General features: G+C 40.7%; 1 protein-coding gene across 6 annotated transcripts in view; it reads left to right on the top strand.

The window, feature by feature from the left end:
• Window positions 1–22762, top strand: part of LOC309711405 (transcription factor SOX-6-like) — a 109449-nt gene that overhangs the window by 7144 nt on the left and 79543 nt on the right. For 2 of the 6 annotated variants that reach the window (XM_082541701.1, XM_082541702.1), the window contains exon 2: window positions 8660–8730. The exons of 3 other annotated variants lie outside the window; for them this stretch is intronic. Coding sequence is in view for 1 of the 3 variants with exons in the window: in XM_082541699.1 (XP_082397825.1) it covers window positions 11417–11421 (5 nt within the window). In the remaining 2 variants the exon portion in view is untranslated. Of the gene's footprint in view, window positions 1–8659; window positions 8731–11398; window positions 11422–22762 lie in introns of those variants that run through there. One more of the 6 variants, XM_082541699.1, reaches the window with a different exon arrangement.

Raw genomic sequence — 22762 nt, 5'->3', positions numbered from 1 at the left:
TTGTGTTGGTGTTTGTTATACTTGTTGTGATGGTGATATAAAAGTTCTGCAGATTGAAGTTGTGCAGTGCACAACTGATACTCTTATGTTTGTCCTGTTATTTTTTGTGTTTGCAAGGATTAAATGCCCTGTGTGGGAGATACAAACCCTCAGATGTTAATTTATCTGTGGTTCATTTTTATAATTTAATAGTAAAGCTGATCAAGAAAGATTTCAACGTTAATGATTAGTACTGGCTCACATCTTAAAAAAAGCAATGAGTCTTGGGTGGATTGTACTGTTGTAGGACTGAATAAAGGCGAGTGTCATTGGTAAACATCTCCTGTGTAGTTTATGCTGCTTCAAAATCAGAAGGGTGGGGTTCCATATCTAATTACTAATTATATCTAATAACAATTGCTGGAAAGTTTTATCAAGCCAATGAAAGTGTTTGAATATCTGTTTACACTTACACTTTTGTGTAATTAACAGCAAAGCTTGCTGTTTGTGGATTGTCATGCAACATAGGCCCCACCCCTCTGGCACACCCAACAGGTTAAAACAAACAAAAGAATTTATTTGCACTACCCTTTGATGAAACTCTGCTGTTGATGTTGCACAAATCGTTCCCAGGTGCTCTGTATTTATTTGCTTTCTTTCTTTCTTTCTTTCTTTCTTTCTTTTTTAAAAATCTGCTGATTTTTAATACAGATTGCTTCCAGGGCCACTTTAGTACAACACGGCAAGTTTCATATTGAACTTGCTTTGCAAGTCTGTCTGTCCAAGGATGGGGGAAAAAAAGAAATGTGTTGAAGTGTTTGTGGCAAGAGGAAAGTCCTCTTGTGCTGTCCATGAACCTTTCTGAGAGCATTTTGATGAACAGCTGAAAGTGGCAAATGATGCTCATACTGACAAAATAGAACCACACGCTACTGTGCATGTGTACTTTGGCTATAGGACAGTGCCCCACACACATTCATACTCAGACGCACATATGCATCCTTGGGGATACAACGCGTTTATCAAAACATACAGGGAGTGCTGTCACAACTTCACTGCTCTATTTGGCTCAAGCAAAGAATTTACTTTAGTTCAATACTTTGAAGTTGAATTTACTTTAGTGTAAAAAACTAATTACAAACTATAATAATAAAACAAATAAACTGGAAACAAATTTACATAGTAATTAGGTCTATTTTGAAGAAATAGAGACATGGATAGAAAAAAGGTCTGTAGGATAGACAGTGTAAAATATGGATGTAGCCACTGTGACACAAAAGTTTGAGATGAATATTTTTTTTGTCTTTTGGTGTTTTGAAACCAGTTGTGACAAGCAGGGGGGTGGGACAGTTGAAATCCATGCTCATTGGCTAACGTTCAGTGAACTGGATAATCCTCGTTTCTGACACTTAGAATGACCAGAATTAAAGTTTTATCCATATGACCCAAAGCTTTATCCATCTTTTTATCATCTATGGTTTGTAGCCTGTTTTGTAAACACGTATCATGATCTGATTGGATAAAGGAATGGACAAGAAAAACAAACAAGCAAGAAAAACTTGCATAAGTTCTTTTTAAAATAACTGGGTTATTTCCATAATGGAGAAAGTGTAAAAACTGTCCAAACTGAAGCAACAGAAACTCAGATGTGTTGAGCTTAAGTTGATGATTTGGGTCAAGTTTGAAAAATAAGGGAAACTATGTTTCCCACAGAAGTGTATCCTTATTAAACCCTTTTTGACTTTCACGACAACTGATGTAAAGATCGCACAGTGCCCCTTTAAATGTTCACTTATATTTGAGGTCATTTTGCTCTTGTATTCTGACCATAGTTATAGTTTATGTTGCACATTAGTTTTTTGTTTCTTATTTTGTTAAAATAAGATAATTTACGGCACAACACAGTAGATTCCACTGAGATGTCATTTCCGTGCATACGTGGTCATGAGTTATTAAATGTGAAATCTGAATCTACATTTTTGGTGACTCCGGGTCTGATCTGTTCCACTCTGCTCGTAATTTGCCCTCGGTGCTGTTCACGCTGATTAAGAACAGAATTCCTTTTTGAAAATTACTGTCAGTTATAGTTTCACTCTTAACAGCATATATCACAGTTTCCTTGGAAGCCAATCGGGACGTGCCTTTTCAGGAATCTGTAGTTTTTTGCCGCATAGCCAGTGTCACTCTATTTTCCCTCTCCTGGCCGCACAACCTGAGAGAGATTAATAACCTCTTTAAAGTTAAAGAACAAAAAAAGAAGAAGAAGAAGAAGAAAGAAACAGCTGCAAACAAACCCAGGGAGGCTGGATTCTGGGTTCATGTTTACATTGCTTTTATGATTTGGTCCTTTCCTGCTCCTCCCATCTGCAGAAGCGTCACGCTGTTCTAAATGCAGGCTGGGTAACCTCCACTTTTACCACTAGTAGTGGTTTGGAGTAATGGGGCGTGGAAGCAGGGTTCGGGGTGCGAGGCCTCTGAAATGATCCTGTGGTAAAGTAGTGAGGGCCAGGATGACATGGTCCCACCCGCTGAGCCCAGGACCGAATCCAATTGGTCATCAGCCAGCTTGTCTACACAGGGCGTTGCCATGGTTTCTGAGCCATAAAGAAGTCTTTAATCGAGCCGTTGTCATCATAGGATGGTGGTGACCACTTGGGCTCAAAGTGGAGAGATATAGGCAGCAGTACAGAAAAAAAGAGAGAAAACAAGATATCAGCTGTGAGGCTCAGAATAGAAAAGGCAGAGCCCTGTCTTCATAACATACACACATAAGGATCATCCCCCTTTTTTAATGTGTGTATTTATTAACGACATGCTCTTGACAAGCTCTGCTGGCTCATGCCTGTTTGTATATGGCATGCTATGTTCTGTACATACTGTTGGATTAGCAGAAATGGGGTGTGTGGTGTTCAGCGATGACGAGATGCAGAGGAGTGGCGCTGGCTCGGGTATCGAGCTGACCGAGCTCAGACATCAGGTTTCCTCCACTCGGGCCAACGCATTTTAGATGGCTGGGTGGACAGCAGTATCACCTGCTGACATTTACGCTGGACGGTTTCACACACAAGAATACACACGATATGGTGACTGGTGTTAGCAGCACTGTGTGTGTTTACTCTGCTGTGAGCCATCAGGGTCTTCAGGAGCCCCACCTGTTGATGGCATCTAACATGAACGGCACATTTTGAGAGGAACTTAAATGAAATGATTAAACACGGCAAAGAAGCGCTCAGGGCAGTCGCACTGGCTCTGTGTGACAAAATGAAATGGCCTTTTGCCTCAGTCCTTCAAGTTGATGGTGCCTGCCACTGCAAGAGGGAAACATGCTGCCTCAGCAAGCTGTTTAGTATCATTCTGGAGGAGCTAACGCTGTTTCTCCCCGTTAAATATGGGAAACATACATAGACGGGCCTGTGATGTCACTTGTTATTGCTGGAGGCCCGCTGTAGGAAAAATCTCATTTGCCTTTGTTGAGCGCTGTAGTGAAAAGGAGCTTATGTTGTAAAGATGTTACTGTAGCTGCTGCGCCGCCCGCCACGTCTCTGTGTGTGTGTGTGCGCATGCCTGTGTCTTTAGCTGTCTCTGCACTACATTGTGCATCTAATGTTTGTTTTTCCTCACATTTGTGCAACTTTGACCAGACAATGGTTCCTGTACCTGTTTGTTTATGGCCCAAACAAAAGAAGTTAAGAGGCGGCCCTTTGTGCAGGAGATTTATGCATGACAGCGGCTATTGTAATTTTCATACATGTTTCCTCTGCCTGCCTCCTCTTTGATTTTTCATGTGCTTTGTGGACATGCTTCACCACCCTTTGTGCCAGAGAATAAGATCTAACTTAGGGACGGTGAGTCATGCCGCGGAGAGAATGAAATATTCAGCAAAATCTTATGGAACATAACGGTTACATGTTGGGATAATGATTTGTCAGAGGTCGCATCAAGTTGCTAAAGTTCCACCTCTAAAGTTCGTTGTGACGCCCACAAGATGTTCCTGGGATGGTGCAACCCAAATGCAAACGTGTGCACGTGTGTTAACCCGTGATTATTTTTTTTAGGCTGAAAAGGAAATTTTAAGTCTAAGAGAGGTAAACTGAAAGGTCAAAAAAATTTACAGAACTGTGGAGAAATAAAGTAATAAATGTTGACATCATGGTTTAGAATTCTATAAAATAAAATGTGTGCATGAAAAAAGAAAAAAGAAAGAAACATTTTACCACAAAGTAGCACTCAGGAGCAGTGTGAGATGGTGTTTTTCTTTTTGTTCTGGTGATGAGATAAACCGTATCTTTGAAGCGGACGTATGGAGAAAAGACAACTGGAATAAAGCGGTTGATATTTATTGCCACCGCAGTTATTCCCGTTGTTTTTTCTATCAATCCTGACGACCACCTCCTCCATCTCAACAAGTCTCCCCTCACATTCAGCTTCTTCGTGTTTTACGGAGCAGCAGATTTGTGTGCTGTCCTCTAAATCATTTCCCTCTCTAGCAGATTGCTCCCCACTGGAATATTGGCCTGACAGCCCTCCCCCCCCCCCCCCTCCTTCTACTTCCCCAGTGGACTCATTTACATTTATGCACGCAGCAATTAATTACAGACTGGCGCTGGCCTTGTAAATTAGAGGGAGCTGAGGTCGCCCTCATTAATTGCCCCTGACAGTTAAAGCCTTGTTTGGGTCGTGACAAGGTTGACTTTAGGCCGGGACACTGGAAGCTTTGCAAAGACTGGCGTGTCTTCATGCATCTGATATCATTTTGGGGTAAATTAACATGTTTCTTGATGACTATGTTATTGTGTGCTAGTTTTTTTTCTCTTCTCTTGGACACAGAAGCATTTTGCAGTCTCTGTGTTCTTGGCATCCAGAGGTCACCATTCCATTCTTTGTGTTTTGTCTTCAGAGTAATGTCTTGTGTATTCTGGGGGTCTTTCATCCAAATGCTTGCGTATGGGAGTTTTCAATAGGCCCAGGAGTCAAGCAGGCAACTTCTCACGGTTTTGGCCTTTTCATGCGAAGACGCTCCAACTTCTTCCAGCTCCTTCCTTCACAAGGCCCTCCTTTCTTCTCTGTCACGCAGCGATGTGTTTGTGCATACCTCACCAGCTCGACAAAAGAAGGGAGAGATCCTATTCACTTTTGCCTTTGACATTCACCTCTTGTTTTTACAATCTTTCCAAGGCGCGCTGTTTGCACAGTGGAACAGGCTTTGTCTTGAAGAAGCGGGACAATGGTGAGCACCATAATGTAATCTCCTAAGGGTGGTGAGCAGAGGGGTGAGGTTTAGACATATGTGCTGGCGCTTGCCCCTACCGTCCTCTGTCTCCCTCCCACCTTTAACTTTAGCAATATTTCATGTTAACAGCGACTTGGGAGAGAAATGCGTGTTGTCACTTAAGCTTCTGTAATGTTCGCCCAGGTATTCCGTGAAGGGAACACAAAGGCTTTTCACTCATGCAAACATCCCCTTCCCTTGTTGCACCTTTAAAAAAAAATGTAAAAAAAATTCTGTAGCAGTTTGGCCACCCACGTGCAAGACTTCAATCCTTTCTTCTCCTGCTGACATAATAAGGAAACATTATCCATTCCTCGACTTAACTAAATGTTTTAGCAGTCTAAAACCATCTATCTATCTATCTATCTATCTATCTATCTATCTATCTATCTATCCATCCATCCATCCATCCATCCATCCATCCATCCATCCATCCATATTCCCTTTATTGCTTGAATATCTAGGTGTGTATAGTTTAGCGAAAGGCAGGAATAGCAGCACATTGTTTTGCTTTAGGGCTTGTTGTACAAGCTACGTTGTTTCATTTAGGATGTCACGCTTCAAGGACAGAGTAAAGAAAGCAGCAGTATTCTTAAAAATTGAAATTCATAGAACAAATAATTTGTGCAAAAGTTTTTTTTGTCAAACTAATATTTGTAAACTGTGATGAATGAATCATACAACCTCAGAAGCACTGTCTATATGTCTGTCACAGTTTCATAGTGCACAGATTTAAGAGTTCAGTGCTAATAGTTGCACACAGCAGGTTTCCCTTCTTACGGGCCCAGAGTGAAAATACTAAAAAAAAAAAAATCTCTGAAACATTACAAGGCCTGGATGACATGGCCAGTGGCCCTCAGAGAGGCAGTGTGCGCTATAAGTGCATCATTTATGGGTCAAGTGAACCTCATTTTGGTTTAATTGCCCATATGATTAGCTGGAACCATGCACTGTTTCCTACGGTGCAGACATGGAAGTGGCAGCACAGAGCCTCATGCAGCGCCACGCTCATTGAGAGCGCTTCCGCCTAATAGAGTTCCATTGTTCTTTCTCCAGTGTGTCCACGATTGCACAAGTGGCATTGACAGCTGCAACAAGACAACATTTGGGACTGCGCATATTTTATTGCGTGAATGCGTGCATTCATTGTGCAGGTGCTGGCCTCGCTGTGAACATAACACAGGGTATCTTCGTGCACGGTATTGCTCACCTCTTTTTCTTAAAAAAAAGTTCCCTAATGCAATGATGTCACAGCTTTGGTTTTTGTCTTTTGTCTCAGACCTTTTGTTTTGCTGCTTTCAGTATCTATTGCAAATATCAGACACTTTCCCCCCTGCAGCTGGCTCAACTGTAGGGTGACATGTGCCATTTTACAGCTGTTGGACAGTGGGCCAAAAAGGTAGCTGTTACTTCCTGCAGTTGTCAGGAGAAGCCTGGAATGGCTCTATAGCCTGGATCTCCTATGTCAGGTCCTCCCTGAGATGAGGATCTGACAAAGTGGTGAAGAGCAGCAACTGAGCATGAGTGTGCAAGCACAACGTATTAAAGGAAAAAATAAAAACAGCCAGTGTGTGTCACCTGGTCTATAAACGTCCATTTGAGTGCTCACTGCTTCCAGCGAAGAACTGGGTAAATAATTCCTGCATTAATTTACTTCAGATGACTAGCTCTCTTTTTGTTCTTTTATATTTCAGGCTCTACAGTACACACATTTATAGCAGATCCGTTGGGTATAAGCACTGTTTACACATTGCATATGCACATGTGGACATGTGCAGAAATCCTGCAGAAAACACGCACACCAGCATAAGCCAGTGGGTCCTTACACACAGGATTTTTGCTGAGTCTGTGCATTTTTTGCGGCAGTGCTCCTCTACTGGACAGCCAGCTGTCTCTCCGATTACCCAGCATCCTCCAGGTGTCAGATCTGCCATCTGCAGATGAGTGGCAGGGTGTGTGGACGGAGGAATGACGGGGGAAAAGAGGGAGAGAGAGGGGGGGGGGGGGGGGGTTAAAAAGAAAGAGAGGAAACAGAATAACTGGTTCTGCAGACATCTGGAACGTGTTCAGACGGGTCAGCGAGAGCTGCGGAGTGTGAACGCTGCTCAGGGGAATCCAACTCGCAGTCACTTGATTGAGAAAGTGGCTTTTTGAGTCAGTGGCTGCTCAAGGCAAAGACAGAGAGACACACAAAGAGAGTTGCATCTTACAGAAATGTTTGCAGGGATGTTTCACCAAAATGTGTTTTTACCCATTATTTGTTATCAGTTTTATTATCAGAACTTCTTTGATTTTCTCCGTTCAGAATAAGATTCCGATTTAATTGTGCCCTGAGAGAAAAATGCTTCTACGAGAGAATGATTTGGCTGATTAAAGACATGAATAAAAGATCATATAAGCCCAGTGTTTGCTTTTTTCTTCGTTGTTCTCAATTAGGCTCAAATGGTAGAATCAAAGGGGTGTTTGTATGGCCCCCTTTGTAGCACTTAGATGCTGTGTTTGGGTGACTTGATGATGAGCGGCATCAGAAAAATGCTGCTTTGGTGTGTTTAATTGCTTTGTCTGTCGTTGTCTGCACAGACTCTCTCTTTAAGAGCCTCCTTATCCTGGTCAGTTCTTTCTTTCATAAATTAATGACCTTCCTCTCTTAATTATGACTATCTCTCTCTCATCCTGGGGCTCCCTCAGAGTGATGACTCACTCCATCCTGATCATGGTACCTTCAAAGTGTTGTCATTATTTGTTATTATCCGGTTTAGCAAATGACTGCTTGTGGTTTGCACTTGTGTGTGTGTGTGTGAGTGAGGCTATAATGAGGCTGACCCCCGGTTAGCTTCGGGAGTGAGAGTGGGTTATTTTAGGAATGGTGAGCTGTCCACCTGATGAGAGATTTCTTTTCCGTGCTCTCGCTGGAATCAGCTTTTAAAAGAAAATATCAGACATCGCTAACCACATTAAGACAGATTTCAGCCAATTTCTTCTTCTTCTTTTTTAAACTTCAAAGTCGCGTACAAGAATCACGTTGTTTGTCATTTGTTGGGCTTTGCATGGCTCAGTGTGCGCCGCTGTTTGTGCAGGGGAAAGTGCTGCGAAAGAAATACACTGATCCTCTGTTGGGTCTGCCGCGGACTTGATACAGGAGCTCTGTTCTGTCATGAACATCCGCTACAGAGAGCTCCCAGGTGGGGTGAGAGTGTTCACTGTGCTCCAAGAACAGATCCCAATTCAAATTTTCATAGTTTGTCAAACCATTGCTGGCGTGATGCAAAAAATGTAGCACTGAAAAATATTTCCTGATTTGCATGGCAAGGCTGTCGCCCTGGAGGGTCACATAAAATGTCAGTTTTCATCTCATCATAGATGTTATCTGACAAAATATTCCTTGTTTTTGTCTGTTTTGCTCTATTCTAGGTGATGTTCATGAATTTTAAAGTGCATCCTTAAGTGTGAAGAGGGTGTTGGAGCTGAAGCCTCTTATTTCTGTAAGTTTTCCTCATCCACTGACATGACAAGTACTTTCTTGCACTGTATCACGCCAGCTTCTTTGTGATTTTGTGCCACTGCTTGGCACCTCGGATAACAGCTTCAGTAACAAGGCAGATGATAAGCTGTTGCAGAGAAAACACTATTGTTTTGGCAGAGCAGCACAGAGCGGCTCTCGCTGGTGTTTGAACATGCCAGGTTTTGCACCAGTGGTTGTGTTACCTGAGTTGCGTGTGTGTGTGTGTGTGTGTGTGTGTGAATGCTAGCCCATGTTAACAAAACTGTATCCAGCTATTTGCTTGTCAGCCACCTCTCACTCCTCCGTTGCTACAGACAGACTGCTTTTGATTTTGTTTCGCAGCAAATGCAGACCTCCACTCCTGGTAGTGTTCTGTCCTGTGTGCCCTCAATTGCCGCTTTCACTTGGGTGAAGAAAGGGGTCTTTTAAAGGCTCCCACAGGCATCACTCCAGGAACCTCTCACTGCTGGGACCTACAGTGTGCCTTTTAATGGACTTTCTCTCTGTGAGCAATAAAGATTATATCTGGAGTCAAATAGTGCTGCAGGTAACACTAGCCTAAATTAATCGGGTGAAGTCGCTGGGGCTGATCTCAGTGGTTTCAGCAGAGACATATGAAATGTACAGATGGCAGAGGTTGAAGAAAAGAGTGATCTGACCATCTGGCTAATCCTCCTGTTTAAGAATACCTATTAAGGCCCTGTCTAGTGCCCCTTGTGTCACTGGTACGTCAGATCATCTTTTATCACAAACTAGAACTGCAGTTTGCTACCTGGGTATGGGACCAGTGCAAGAGGTCACAAGATAAATAAGCCAGGTTACGGATGGAAAGAAAGATAAAGAGAGAAGAAAGTGGTTAAGAAGATGGATGGATTGATTACTGAGTGTACTTACCCCTTCATCCCTCTGAAGTATGAGTAAAAATCAAAGAAAGCACCACTTTGGTTAAACTAAAAAGAATGATCAACTAGAGCAATTTAGGGAGCAATATTGTGGCTCTGTGGAATCCTTTCACAGATTTTGTTTTGTCATAGATAAAAGCACTGAAGTAAGGAACTGTATAAAGATTGGGGGAAAACACCCAGGTGACTTAGGCTCGCTTATAATTCTATCAAACATCCTTAATTTCATCAGCTGATTTGCAAACTCAAAATCAAATTATTCTGTCTTTTAACATGCAATTGCTTTTCAAATCCAATAACATAACGGTAAGATGACAAGTGGACCCTCGTAACAAAATCACAGTCTTTATTGGGTACCAATCCTGTCGTGACAGCGATGATTTATGGCATCTTTGTTTCACAGGACTTTGGAAGGAAGAGGATGTTGTGTGCTTGAGTTACAAAAATTGAAGCCTTAACTTGCTATAAATATCCAGCGAATGATCAGAAGAGCAGTTATGTGTCTGTGGCGTCACTGGGCAGTGCTCCAAATGTGAAACAGGATAATGTCGATTATTGCGTGTTCACATTTAGTGTGTGGAAAACTACATTTTTCTTCTTCCTTTTTCGGTGAATCCAAAATGTTTTAATGCTCCATAAGGGAATTAGGATCAGAGCTTATATACCCATAAACTGACACACCATGTCCACGGCACGGGATTTCAAGCTGTAGGCGATATTAGTGTGGTCTTCTGAAAATCTCAATCAGAGCCGTAATGAGCAGTAAGGAAGACCACTTTATGCAGAATGATAGCCCTGTGTTCAGAGCTCTGTTGTTACACATAGCTGCTGTAATAGAAGTCATTTGCAAAGAGTTAGACAAGTTACCAGACAGCAAGCAGCTGTTGGGATGATTCGTAGTAAACAAATGAGCTAATAAGCTAATGAACCCACTGAGGTTACCTGTTTGGCCTCCCCCAGGAAAATGTCCTTATCTGCTCCACGACATTTGACTTTAGCTTTGTGTGAGAACTCAGCTGCATTACTACTAATGGGCAGCATCTAACAACATTTAGTGTTGTTTAGTTAACATTACGCAGTTAACCTCATGTTAATCTTATGTTAGCAGAACTCTGTGTCCTCTTCAAGTTGTACAATTAGTTTACTGTTCTGATTCATCCACACATATGACTTTTCTGTGGTGGACAGGATACCTTAAAAGGACATTTTCAGGGATGGGAAAAGAGAAGTGAACTGCTAGAGTACATATGCGTGAGTGTTATGTATGTTGTTGTTTCCTATATGTGTTTGTGCTTGTATGTGCGTTGGTGTTTTGCACACTCATGCCTCATCAACATCCCATCAGAGACCCATCTGGTTTTCTTTGAAGAGGCTCGTGGAGCTGCAGCAGCCCTGGCTTTAAGGCAGGGCCAAGCCAGCAGCAGTTCCTCCCCACTTACACATAAGTCCATGGTGCAAGGCCCTCTGCCAGTAACATTATAGACCGACCCTTGTGGCTACTTCCCAAACCACCCAAGCTCATACCCCACTTTCTCTCTTCTATTGCCCTTGAAATGGGGCCTGCTCTAAATATTATCTCCCCCTGTGCTTTATCCCTCCGTTTATCCCTAAGTCTGCAGAGAGAAGAAAGGAGCCGTGGGGCTTAGTCACTTTTTCCCTTCTCTTCTCCTCTCTCCAAAACCACAGGCAGCGGCAGCGGCTTCCTGGAGATGAGCGCTTTTGTCTGTTGTGTGACCGCTGTGGCTTTAGGCAGATCCTCCTCTGATGAGGTAATGCGCAAGCTGGATGATCAGGCAGAGGGAGAAAGCAGGGAGGTGTAGGAGAGGGACCTCAGTTTGGATCTATATTTTAACCTTTGATTTATCAAGCTGGTTCTTACATCCACATCCTGCTTCACATGGAAGGCTGTTGACTTTAATCCCTGGATCAGAGACACAGTTGGCAAAGTTGAACTGCAGACTACTGATGAGTGGCGAGTGTCTGTGAAAAAAGGTTTAGCACACGGGAATATTTCTTGCATTTCCTCTGCTATTGGCTCCATTAGTAATCAGTAACTCTTTATCATTTTGGGAGTTTGTTTCCGCAGTTGCAGCAAAAAATATTCATAAATATTTGTTGCTGCAAAAGTTACAAAATCATTTTGCATCAATATACAGAAACATTTCAGTATTTGCAGATATCCAGATCTTGTCTTGAACTGGTGTGAAATGAAGCAACACTTTCATTATTCCCATTATTCACTTTGTGTTTCAGCTGCTACTTAAGAATTTCTTCATAGATTAAAAAAGGTGTCAAAGGTTTTGTGTGATTTTTATGTGCAAATTTCCACTCAAAAAAAAAAAAAAAATACTGGAAAGGAACCTGCTCATGGTTATTTGCATATGTGTCTGGACTGTAAGTGTTTCCAATGCGTGTTTGCCCATTTTATCTTTTTTTTTTTTGGTAACTGCTGCTACACTCAGACCTCGGGCCTCCTGTTAAGGAGTGCCAGCAAACTCACTGACATTAAGAATGATTGGTTTCTGTTTTACCTGCCATGGGTCATGGAGGTCTGAGGCCAGGGTCAGCCTCTCTGTTGTGGTTTGTGCTACAGGAGATGTCACCGGGTCCTTAGATCACAGTGATCCAGCGTATTATTCTCTCCAGACAATATGCTTCTATACCTCTTTGCATTCTTGAACATGCCGTAGCTGGAATGAGGTGTTTTTTTTCAGCTGTTTGGTTTCCTTCAACACTTCATTAAAAACAGTGGGTTTTAAATACCTTGTGTTTGAATGTTGTGTTGACTGTGTAAGTGGAAAGAAGGAAGGTCAAAAAGCAAACAGCACATCTGCAACAATGGCTCTCCTGCAGTGCAAGCACTTGCTGTTAAGAGACTTGTCTCAGCTTTATATTTACGATCAAAATTTAAGCAACCCTGAATACAGTTCACTGCAGCATCACACAACAGCATAGCAGCCTCATAATTACAGTATTCTCATTAAAGTAAAATCCTGCATCTCATTTGAAAGCTGCCATCAGCAAAAATTAACTTGCCCTAATGGCCGCTGATTGCATTCCTGCAGTGGCCAACCCCCTCCTCCAAATTTAGTGATCTGATCATTTAAGTACATGCTAGCATAATTGAGGTCTCTCCCTTGATTAGATTTGCGCCAGCTTTTAACAAAGCCTGCTCGAACTTAATCCAATGACCCCCATTGTAGCAGGAGAGGATGGATGACATCGCTCCTGGTTAGCGTCAACATCAACCGTGCCGTCGAGCAATTAGAGGCCACGCTGATAAAGTAGCTGGACAACTATAGCTAATGATACAAATGTTCTCAAAGCTCGTGAGACAACAAGCTGAAAACTGAGCCACGTTTCATAATCCATTCATCTGACTTTATACACAGAAAGTTTTCAGAAAGGACTTTGAAATGAGAATTTAAGTTCAAGGAATCACTTCGGTTTTACAAATAACAAGCTTGTTATTCATATTATATTAGGCATGCAGTAGTAAGACAGCGCCTTTCACTGTAATAAAAGAGTCCTTGGAGTAAATTTGAATGTTTATTTAGTACCAAACAAAGGCTTACACCGACTGGAGCTGTCAGATTCAAGCAGTGTCAGTGGTTTAAGTAATGTCTCTGAGTTTTAACCAGCTACACAACATTCTTGTGTCGCAGGCCTGACCCACTGGGACTGAAACAAGCAGTTCAGCAGGGCATAGATGCGCTGTCTTTGGCTACTTCTTCTGATGACACCTGCTTGCCCATAATCACAGTTAGAGACTAAACCTCCTGCTGACCTGTGGCTGTGTGTCGCACGTTAAATCCTCTAATCTTCTCCTTTGTTCTCTGTCACCCTCGATTAGTTATGTAGCAAGAGTCAGCGAGAAGAAAGTATGTGCTGAGTTTCCAAGTACATGCCTGTGCTCAGATTAGTAACCTTTAAATGCTCCATGCATTTATGAGTCTTAGGAGCTTAACGTTGGTGTTGAAAAACAATTTTTTTAAAACCAAAGGGGCTCAATATACACAGGTTCCATCTAACGTTGTAAACTTGATGGTGAGAAATTATGACTGGCTGATGTTACAGTTTTTTTTAATATTTTGAAAACAACAATAATAATTAGCATTTTAATCATGAAAAAAGTTAGAAACTGACACAACCAAAATGTTACAAATGCTACATAAAATTAAAGCCTTCATGAGTGACTCCATCACACACATTCACCTGACACAGAATCGTAGCTGATGTTTAGCTTCATTTTATCCTGCAGGCGACTATATGCAGTTAGGCTATGTCCGACTGATCTTATGATATAAGCGTCTTTTTAAGTACTGTGAGGGTTTTGAGGGAATCAAGACTTTGTTTATTGCTTCTTCCCATCTATTCTGTGTCTGTAAACCCTCTTCTATTCTTAACAATAGGATTTCACTATAAGTAGGTCTGGACAAGTTGAAGCTCACCTGTTCAAGCTGTAACTAATCATAGGACTATCTTGGCCTATAAGGTGACACGGGATGAGCAGGCATGCTGGTATGTAAGGAGGAACAAGAAATAACACAAGCAATTTTTGGATAGCAGCCCAAGTTTGTGAAAGGCTGTTTTCGAAATCAAAAGTTGCTTGATTAGCAGTTTCAGGATGTTTTTGCAATGCTTTTCTGATGCACTTTACTAAGTTTAGGCATTCAGTACAGGCAGACGAAGCATAGCAGGCCGGAACATTTAAATTGAAATAACTCAGAGTATGTACACCACCTTATCGAGGTTTGTGTTTTCAGGCAATTGACAAAAGCTGACACACAATGCGATAATTTACGGGGGTAACAATGCTGTATTATGTATACCAGAGACACTTAAGACTGAAGTAACTGGGAAATGAATGCAGGCCAAATTTATGTGCTTGTGTTTAAGAGGGCGAGCAGCTCTAGAGCATGTTTGTCAAAGCCTTTGGATAAGGCTCCAAAATACTTGGCTCCTTTTCAAATGCCGGTTTGCTTGCTGATAATAGAGACAGATTTTGATGCTGCTGCCAGTTTGTTGTTATATAAAAAAGATACACGCTCAGATATGCAGAAAAAAAGCGTGCCACACAGGCGTCACTGAAGAAAAATACACAAATCCAAATGATTTATCGCCTGGATGCTATTAATTTAACCTATGGAGTCTTACTCAATAATTAATGTCTATTGGCATATGACCCTATATGCCATACAGTAAACAGCATGTCTCATAACTATGTATGAGATCTTTAGTTAGCTAATATATGGCTGAAAGGCTCAGAGACAAGCCCTGGGTCTTAATAAATCAGCCATATCTAATGAACCCCCTAATTGTGATTTACAGCCTGCATGCCCAGTGCTGTGATGGAGAGTAAAACAGCTGTACAGAGAGAGAGAGAGCGAGCGTACAGAGGACGAGAATCATCCAGTGGCACCAGGCAGAAAAGAAACTCTGCTGTATTAAAAACATTGCTCCCTTCCAGCAACTGTGAAATTCTTGTGTGGGTCCCGTGAGACCTTTGTCCAGATATGTTACTTAATGCGATAAAAATCAAGCAGCTGGACGAGTAACCGTCACATTCAAGTCCAACCACGAACTGAGAGCAAGCAGAGAGGGATATTTACACACTCGCATAAAGCGCTCCACCCAATCCAAGTTCTTTTTGTAAATTATTTTGATTCATTGCCCGTGGTTATTTTGCTTTCCAGTGGAAGACGTGCTATAGCTCCTTCTTCTTCTTTGTGTCTTACTGCTATACTTGCCTTTTCCTGTCCATTGCAAACTAACTGAAAACATGCCTCGTGTTGCTTGTGTGCCAGAATGTTCATATCATCCACTAGTCAGATAAACAAATGTAAGATGGATTTCATTATATTATGCACAATCGATAGACTGTCCACAGCTGACATCAGTCTTTCTGGAACGATCAACTCCACCTTAGTATTAAATATTTGCCCTGTTTCAAGGACTTAAGTCATTGTGAACATCGACTGCTGTGATTGGCTAGATTAACAACCTAGTTTGAAGTTAGGCCTTGTGCACCATGAACAATGTATATTCTCTGCAAGGTAGGACAATGGATACTTTGTGTGGTTTAAAGAGGCTCTGATCTTGGAGCACGCACGCACACTTCTCGACACCCAAGGCTGTGGCTGTGTATAGTTTTATATGTGTTTTTACATTCTTCATATTCCAGACAAAAAAATGCACTGTGACCTATTCTGTTTTTATTGCCTGTTTTCTTCTAAACCAGCTACAGGGCTGTCTCTTCAGTATTTCATTTCTCTCTGCTACAGTATACAAGTGTTTATTGACTCATCCAAGGTATCAAATATTAACTATCACTTCATGCATAACTGTCATTTAAATAATTTCACACACACAATACACACATTGAAATATATATATATTTATATATATGTATCACCAATAATTTGCCTTCTTGACCTCTACAGTTACTGTTAAGTTTTTAATGTTCAATTTAACCATGAGGTTTTGCATATGTAGACAAAGTAGCCTTTCTTATGAAAAAACAGATGGCAAGCAAGTTTGAAAATGAATTTAGTAATTAAAAAAGTACATTTGAAAAATTTCCTTTTTTAAAATTTCCATTTTAATTTAAAAAGTGTTAATGTAAATAACTGAGGAAATGTTTTTTTGTTATTGCTGCTTTTTATTGTAAAACGAGCCACATTGTAAATTCAGTGTAAAAATGACACAATTGGACAAAGAAAAAAAAGGAATGAAACATTTAAAATATTCAAAAAGCAGCACTGAAACCTTCCCTGCTGGTACCTTCAGGGTTAATGTGAGGGAACACAAATGCACATAGAACAGACATCTGCAACAATGTTGCTGTAAAGCATGAGGAAGACACACAATGTATGCTTTAATCGGAAAGATAATTTCATAATATTAACTCCACTTTAGGAAAATGTAAAGATTTTATATTCTTGGATTTGCAGTTTCGGCTACATGCATCTATAAGCATCTGATACATTAAAAATGCAATCACATTCCCACCATCTTTACTCCTTGCATGTTGTGTACATGTTAGCCACTATCAAAATGAAGTGAAGAAAAGCCCCATGTTCTTAGCAAAGATGACTTGGTAGGGCCATCTGTACACATTATGCATTTAAAATGGTTAATAATTGAATAAAACTATGTTTTTATTGACTGACTGAAAGTAGCATGCGCCTGAATAATGCATTCATTTCATGCTAACAAATCGTCAAAGCTCTTTCTCAGATAGGGAACAAAGCTTATTGTCAGCGGATAGAGCAGCAACTGGGATTACAATGGGGACATGCAGTGAAACGACTTGTCAGTCCTAATCTAGGATTAGCAGGCTTTCGCGCCTCCCGGGTGCTCTAAAAGCCACCTGTTTGGACGCTCCTGCAGATGATGTGACACACTAGAGCTGCTTGTTTGATTCTAATTCTTTTGTTTGCATCAAAGTTTTAAAGGATTTTGGTTTTCCATTACAATGGCACGATCTAAGCATTTAAAGCATTGGACGCATTTAAAAAAATACTATTGCGGAAAATCTGCTCAAACGGAATTTGTCACTAATTGAGATCGTCCGGTCCTTTTTCAGAGCACTGTATCTGGGTATTAGCACTGATTATGTCTTTTCACCCTTGTGTTCAAAGATGCTATAAACATTTACTGTTTTTTAGGATTGCTGTGCTTTTTTTCCTAACGAAGAGCATTTTTCAGGATGTTTTTTCGGCACGTCATATCAGTGATGCGTTTCTGAGACCTGAATTCTTCTGGACCATTATATCCTCTTAAGTCAACAATTTATGAATTATAACTTTGAACAGGGTAAGCCAATGCAGTAAATTAGGACTGAAGAACACTGAACATGTCTGAGCGTGTCTGATGATTGTTCTCAAACTTAGCGAGACCCTCGAGTCCTAAAATTACTTATTAAAGCTTTTTTCTGCTGCTTGCCTCTGGGCTAATGTGATCGCTCATGTGTGAGGGCAGCTGTTGTATCGCCACAAGCTTCTGTGATAACTTTGTACTGCCGCTGTCACCCTGAAATATACTTTTGAAACTTAATCCTCTGGAAAATGAACCCAATTTGATTGTTAATCTCCTTGATGTATTTGATTTAGTAAATATATTTGCATTCTTCTGAGATATTTTAACCGCACCCAGTTGCACCTGTGCAGAGTGAAACACTTTAATATTGACTCAGTTCTTAAGGATGAGTTCAAGTACAGTTAATGTCTTTCTCCCTGAAAAAGAAGGACTTTATGGTTTTGTCTTTATTCTTAAGATAATTGGATTCACCCTTCTTTACAGCTTCTCAGTGACTATATCGGAGGTCAAAGCACAGCAAGGCTTAAAACTTGTGCAACAAGCTTATTTGTGCATCACAGTGGAGTTATGTTCATTCCCAAAGGGGTCAAAGGTTTCTGGTGCCTTCCAGAGGTCAAAGGTAATTGCTTCAATTAGTGCCATCAGCTCACGCAGATATATACTGTAGCATAATACCTCACATAAGGTGTTTGTCATATGGCAAGCTGTGTGTGCTTTAAGCTGATACAAATCAAAGGTGTAAAGAGGTCAGCAGAAAGCGAGATCATAGACGAGCGCATGCTGGTGTAGACATTTAAACGAACGAGCAGAACAGAAACAAATGTGTGTTGGTTTTCAAGGGTCCTCAAGTAATTGCCATCATAATGTAAGCCTTGTTTCCACCCGACTATAAAATATGCTCGTTTATGAATGTTCAGTTTTATTAAAAGTTACATAATACTCAGACTCATAGTTTTGATTCAACTTTTGGATGTGGCCTTATATTTATTATGCATATGCATGCATATATTCACAAGAAATTACACCTTTGAGCACGATTAGCAATTAAAAACATACTTTACTTTGTATTCCTCACATTGTGCTTCATTAAACAGTCTGTTTCTTAATAGTTTTTGGAAGCTTCCAACTTATACAGATACCTTGTACTTCTATAATCCTTCAGTATTTGTTACTATAAATTTTTAGGTATAATTACGTCCGCTGTTTGACTTTGTTAATGCGACATATTATGAGGCATGCCTTAGAACAGAAAATATTCACACTGACCAGGGCTTCTAACTACTGTGAGCGAGGGGCTGCAGACAAACAGTCCCTTTGAGCCACTGAGTGTTGACTTTGGTTTTCAATGGTCTCTTCATTGGTTTACGCTGTATCGTTGCCATGAAGTAGATAAATGTATATGTGTACTGTATTTGTGTTACCTAGGGGTGTGTTCACATGCCAGGAAAAATAAAAAGCACAAGGGAGAGTGTTGGTCACTAAGGCCACTTCTGGATTTCTGGGGGTCTGCGGTTTTAGTCCGGCATCATCGAGGTACAGAGGCCGAACACACAGGCCCAGAGCATAATGAAGTGTGTTTACGCCCACTTGACAAACGATGCATTCATAATTTGGTAACCGTTCCACCGTTGGCTTTGATTAAGATTTTTACATCAGCAGGACTAATGGAGACATCAAACCCTGTGTTTGCTCCAGGTGTCCGTATGATGACAGATGAAATCCTTAAACTGCATTTTTTTCATGCTGGGGAGTATAAAAATATTTTCTTTCCACATTCTCATAAAGTAGGAAGGATTTCTTGTTTTGCTTTTTGTTTTGTAAATTGATACTTGGAAAAAAACAACAACAATTTTTTCCAAGTAAAATTTTATATCATTAACATGATTTTAAAATATATTGTATATAAACATATTGCACCTGATATGGTATGTTAATGCTAATTAAATGACAGAAATCCACCAAATCTTCTTTTTCTGTCTTTGTTTTTGTTTTACTGATTTTCAGTGGCTCATCTGACAGACTGAACATTTTATAGTTCTGATCTCACTGTGTGGAACCAGTTTAACATCGCCACCATATTACTGAAGGTACAAACTACACCTTATAACCAATCAGCAGTTAATAAGGCCGTCTCTCATGTAGAGAAATATGTTTGTTTGGTCTATTTCCAGACGTGATAGAAATAAAATGTTTTCTATGTAAGTTAGTTGGGCAGCATTATCCCCTGTGCCTGTGTGGGTTTTCCCTGTGTTCTTTGTGTTCATTTGTGAAAGTGTGGAAATTCTGTGTTGGCACTGTTAAAAAAAACATTTATAACATTGCCTCCAAACTATTTCATATCTGGTATGTAAACTGTATACCAACATCTTCACCACTTGTGTTACACCAAGTTGTTAAACCAATTATATGAATAAACCTTCAACATGTTGTGTCTGTTGCAGACAAAAATTGACGTCATCTGCCCTCACAGAGGCAAATGACATTGTTTAAATAAAGTTAGAAATTTAAAAAAGCTTTCTTTCAACTATTAGATTATATTCTTACAGTTTAGAATCACACCAGTCTGTTAAATAAGAGCTAAACTTGTACTTTGTACCTTGCCTAAATGCTTCTTCTACCCTTCCCCTCTGAGTGCCTTGTGGTTGTAAATATTTTCTGACAGAGCCGCTCAGTGTAACATACTCGCACAATAAGTTCTATTTACCTGAGATTTGTGGAAGGATTTGGCTGTGATGGCTGATTGATGCAGACACTGCTGGGACCCAACAGTCATGCACAGCATCCGCCCACTGTATACCTTCTTTCATTGTTTCACCTAAGTCATGAAAAGGTCAGAGAGTACCTGCCTTTGCGTGTGATACGAAACTACAGCAGTGAAATAGAACAGCTACTTGTTGGTTGCACAGCTACAGAGCTGCCTCTGTAAGTGAAATCCAATGAGCTGGAGTTTCAGAAAACAAAACTGCTTTTCTTGCTATTAAGCCAGTGATGAAATTGGCTGGTTTGGGGGGGTAACTGCTGCTGCTATTGAACTTTTCTATTTTGGGCAAAAGACCCATGATGAGAAATCTCTGGGAGAAAACAGGGCAGCATGTGTGTGTTCACATTCCACATGTCTGACCTATGACAGTGCCCTCTGTTTGCAGCGCTCTGCGATGATCTAATGAGAGTCCAGACAGACATAAGATTTAGGAGTTGGGGGAGCTGCTCTCATCAAGTCCAGTTCTCCCTCTTTTTCTTTATTTATCCATTGAAAGAAACCACATCACCCATTCACACCTGTGAATTCTCAATGAACTTCATTGATGGTCACTAAACAATTCCTTACGTTTTCAGCAAAGCGAACGAACAAAATCAAGTATGTTTGGATATTGTTTGTTGTTCATGAATTTTAAGAAATTTTTCTGGTTCATATCAGCTCATTTTATATTACATCTACTTTTAATTTCATTATGAGAATGTTCTATTGGAAAGCCAATGCAGAATTTCATGTTGACGTATGCCAGATCAAAGAAACTGGAACTTAAGAAAACATCGGAAAATAGGAAAAAACGCTGCACAAGTGCACAAACACCTCACGAAATACGACCCAAGTGTTTCTGGAGAGACAAAAATGTGACGAAAAAGTTGCAGAAATGACAAACTAACAGTAAACGGGTGATAAAAAACATGTATCTACAGTCTTATACGAAACACACATTACTGATATGCTTTAGTTTCTGTCCCATTAACGTCTCCTCCAAAACACTTCTGCTGGGCTTTGTTGTGTTCTTGTATTTATTGTTGTAAACACCAGTCATAATGTACAACTTTTGAGAAACTTGAAATGCATGGCTTCTACAGTTTTCCATGCGTAATGGAGAACTTTTAATGACAGTGGCAGTGTGGTTTAATGCTCCAATAAAATGCTAAACATCATGGCTAAACTAGCCCACTGCTCTGCTCTTAGCATCAAGCACTTTTTTCTGCAAACGTCTCCCTGCGTTACTTTGTTGAGTTTAAAAGTGGCATATAATGTGTAGACATGCAAAATGGTATTGTGCGAATGCCATTGATAATGTCATCTTTCTTGCAGAGAAAGACTTGGAGAAGGGCCTCAGTGTTCCATTTAAAATCTTCGGTTTGGTCTCTTTCACCTTATTTTCTTGTTGGGCCTGTCCAAAAGACTAACAATTTCTCCTGATTTTTTCTCCCTTTCTTCTTATTCTCTGTCTCTTTGGTATTTCCCACTTCCTTAGTTCTGTAAAGCTGGGACGGCTGGAGATTTTACACCCAATTGGTTGAGTTGGGGGCCTTTGTCGGAGCCCTTCTCCAGCTCCACAAGTGGCAGAAGGGACCTGGGTTCTGAATGGCGCTTTGTGTACTGTTTTTCTAAGAGGGGGCCCTCTCTCTCCCGCTCTCATCTGTCACAGGTCCCTCTCCGTCCACGCTCCACAATGCCTGATTGTTTCTGCCAAGTCGCCAGGTTCCAGGCCAGATCTGAACAACGCTTTCTTGCCAAATACCGACCCTGGTTTTCGTTTTTCTTCCACACACAAAGGGATTCTAAGTTACTGTCCACGTTTTAGAAGGAGACTTAGATAGCTGTCCACCACCAGCACTTTATTTGCCGAGTGCATTTGAGAGCTAAAGGTTGTAAAAATTTCCATCGACAGCAAAGGAAAGAAAGGACCATAAACCAAAAAGGAAAAATTGCTGGGCATACATTTATTGTGATTATTAAAGACAGTAGGTGAAAAACGTGCATATTACAAAGATTTAATAATGATGCTATTAACAGCTTGTTGGATTCCTGGAGTCACATTAAAAAACAAAAACAACAACAACCAAAGCAAACACGGAAAACAAAGCAGAAAAACTATAAATGCACGGGGATGAACAATTAAGACTTCTCATTCAACAGTGCATGCTCTGTTCAGTTATCAAACAGGCAATCTAACCAGTATCACTTTCCAAGAAACATCTTAGGCAGGAGAACCGTTTCCAGGGGAAAGTCTTGATGTTTTTCTAGATATCTGACAATATGAAAAGGCTTTGGGAGAGCCTCGGAGTGATGCCTGTGAAAATGAATTTGTTTTTCAGGTACTGGTGTAACATTACCATCACATTAGTGTTTCCTGAGAGGGCCTCGGCATAGGAAGACTTTCTTTTTTGTCCGTCTCACTGGGGGAAGGTTGTTTCTTTTCAGTCATAATAACTCAGTTTCTGCCTACGTGTCAGGCGACATTTTGTTAATGAGTCGTGTCGAGACCAAAAAAAAAAAGCTTCTTCTTTAAATTAGGACACATA

The sequence above is a fragment of the Aulonocara stuartgranti genome (genome assembly GCF_965226115.1).
Source record: "Aulonocara stuartgranti genome assembly, chromosome: 7".
NCBI lineage: Eukaryota > Metazoa > Chordata > Actinopteri > Cichliformes > Cichlidae > Aulonocara > Aulonocara stuartgranti.
Note: the sequence above shows the minus strand (reverse complement) of the source record. Positions and strands in the feature narration are given on the sequence as shown.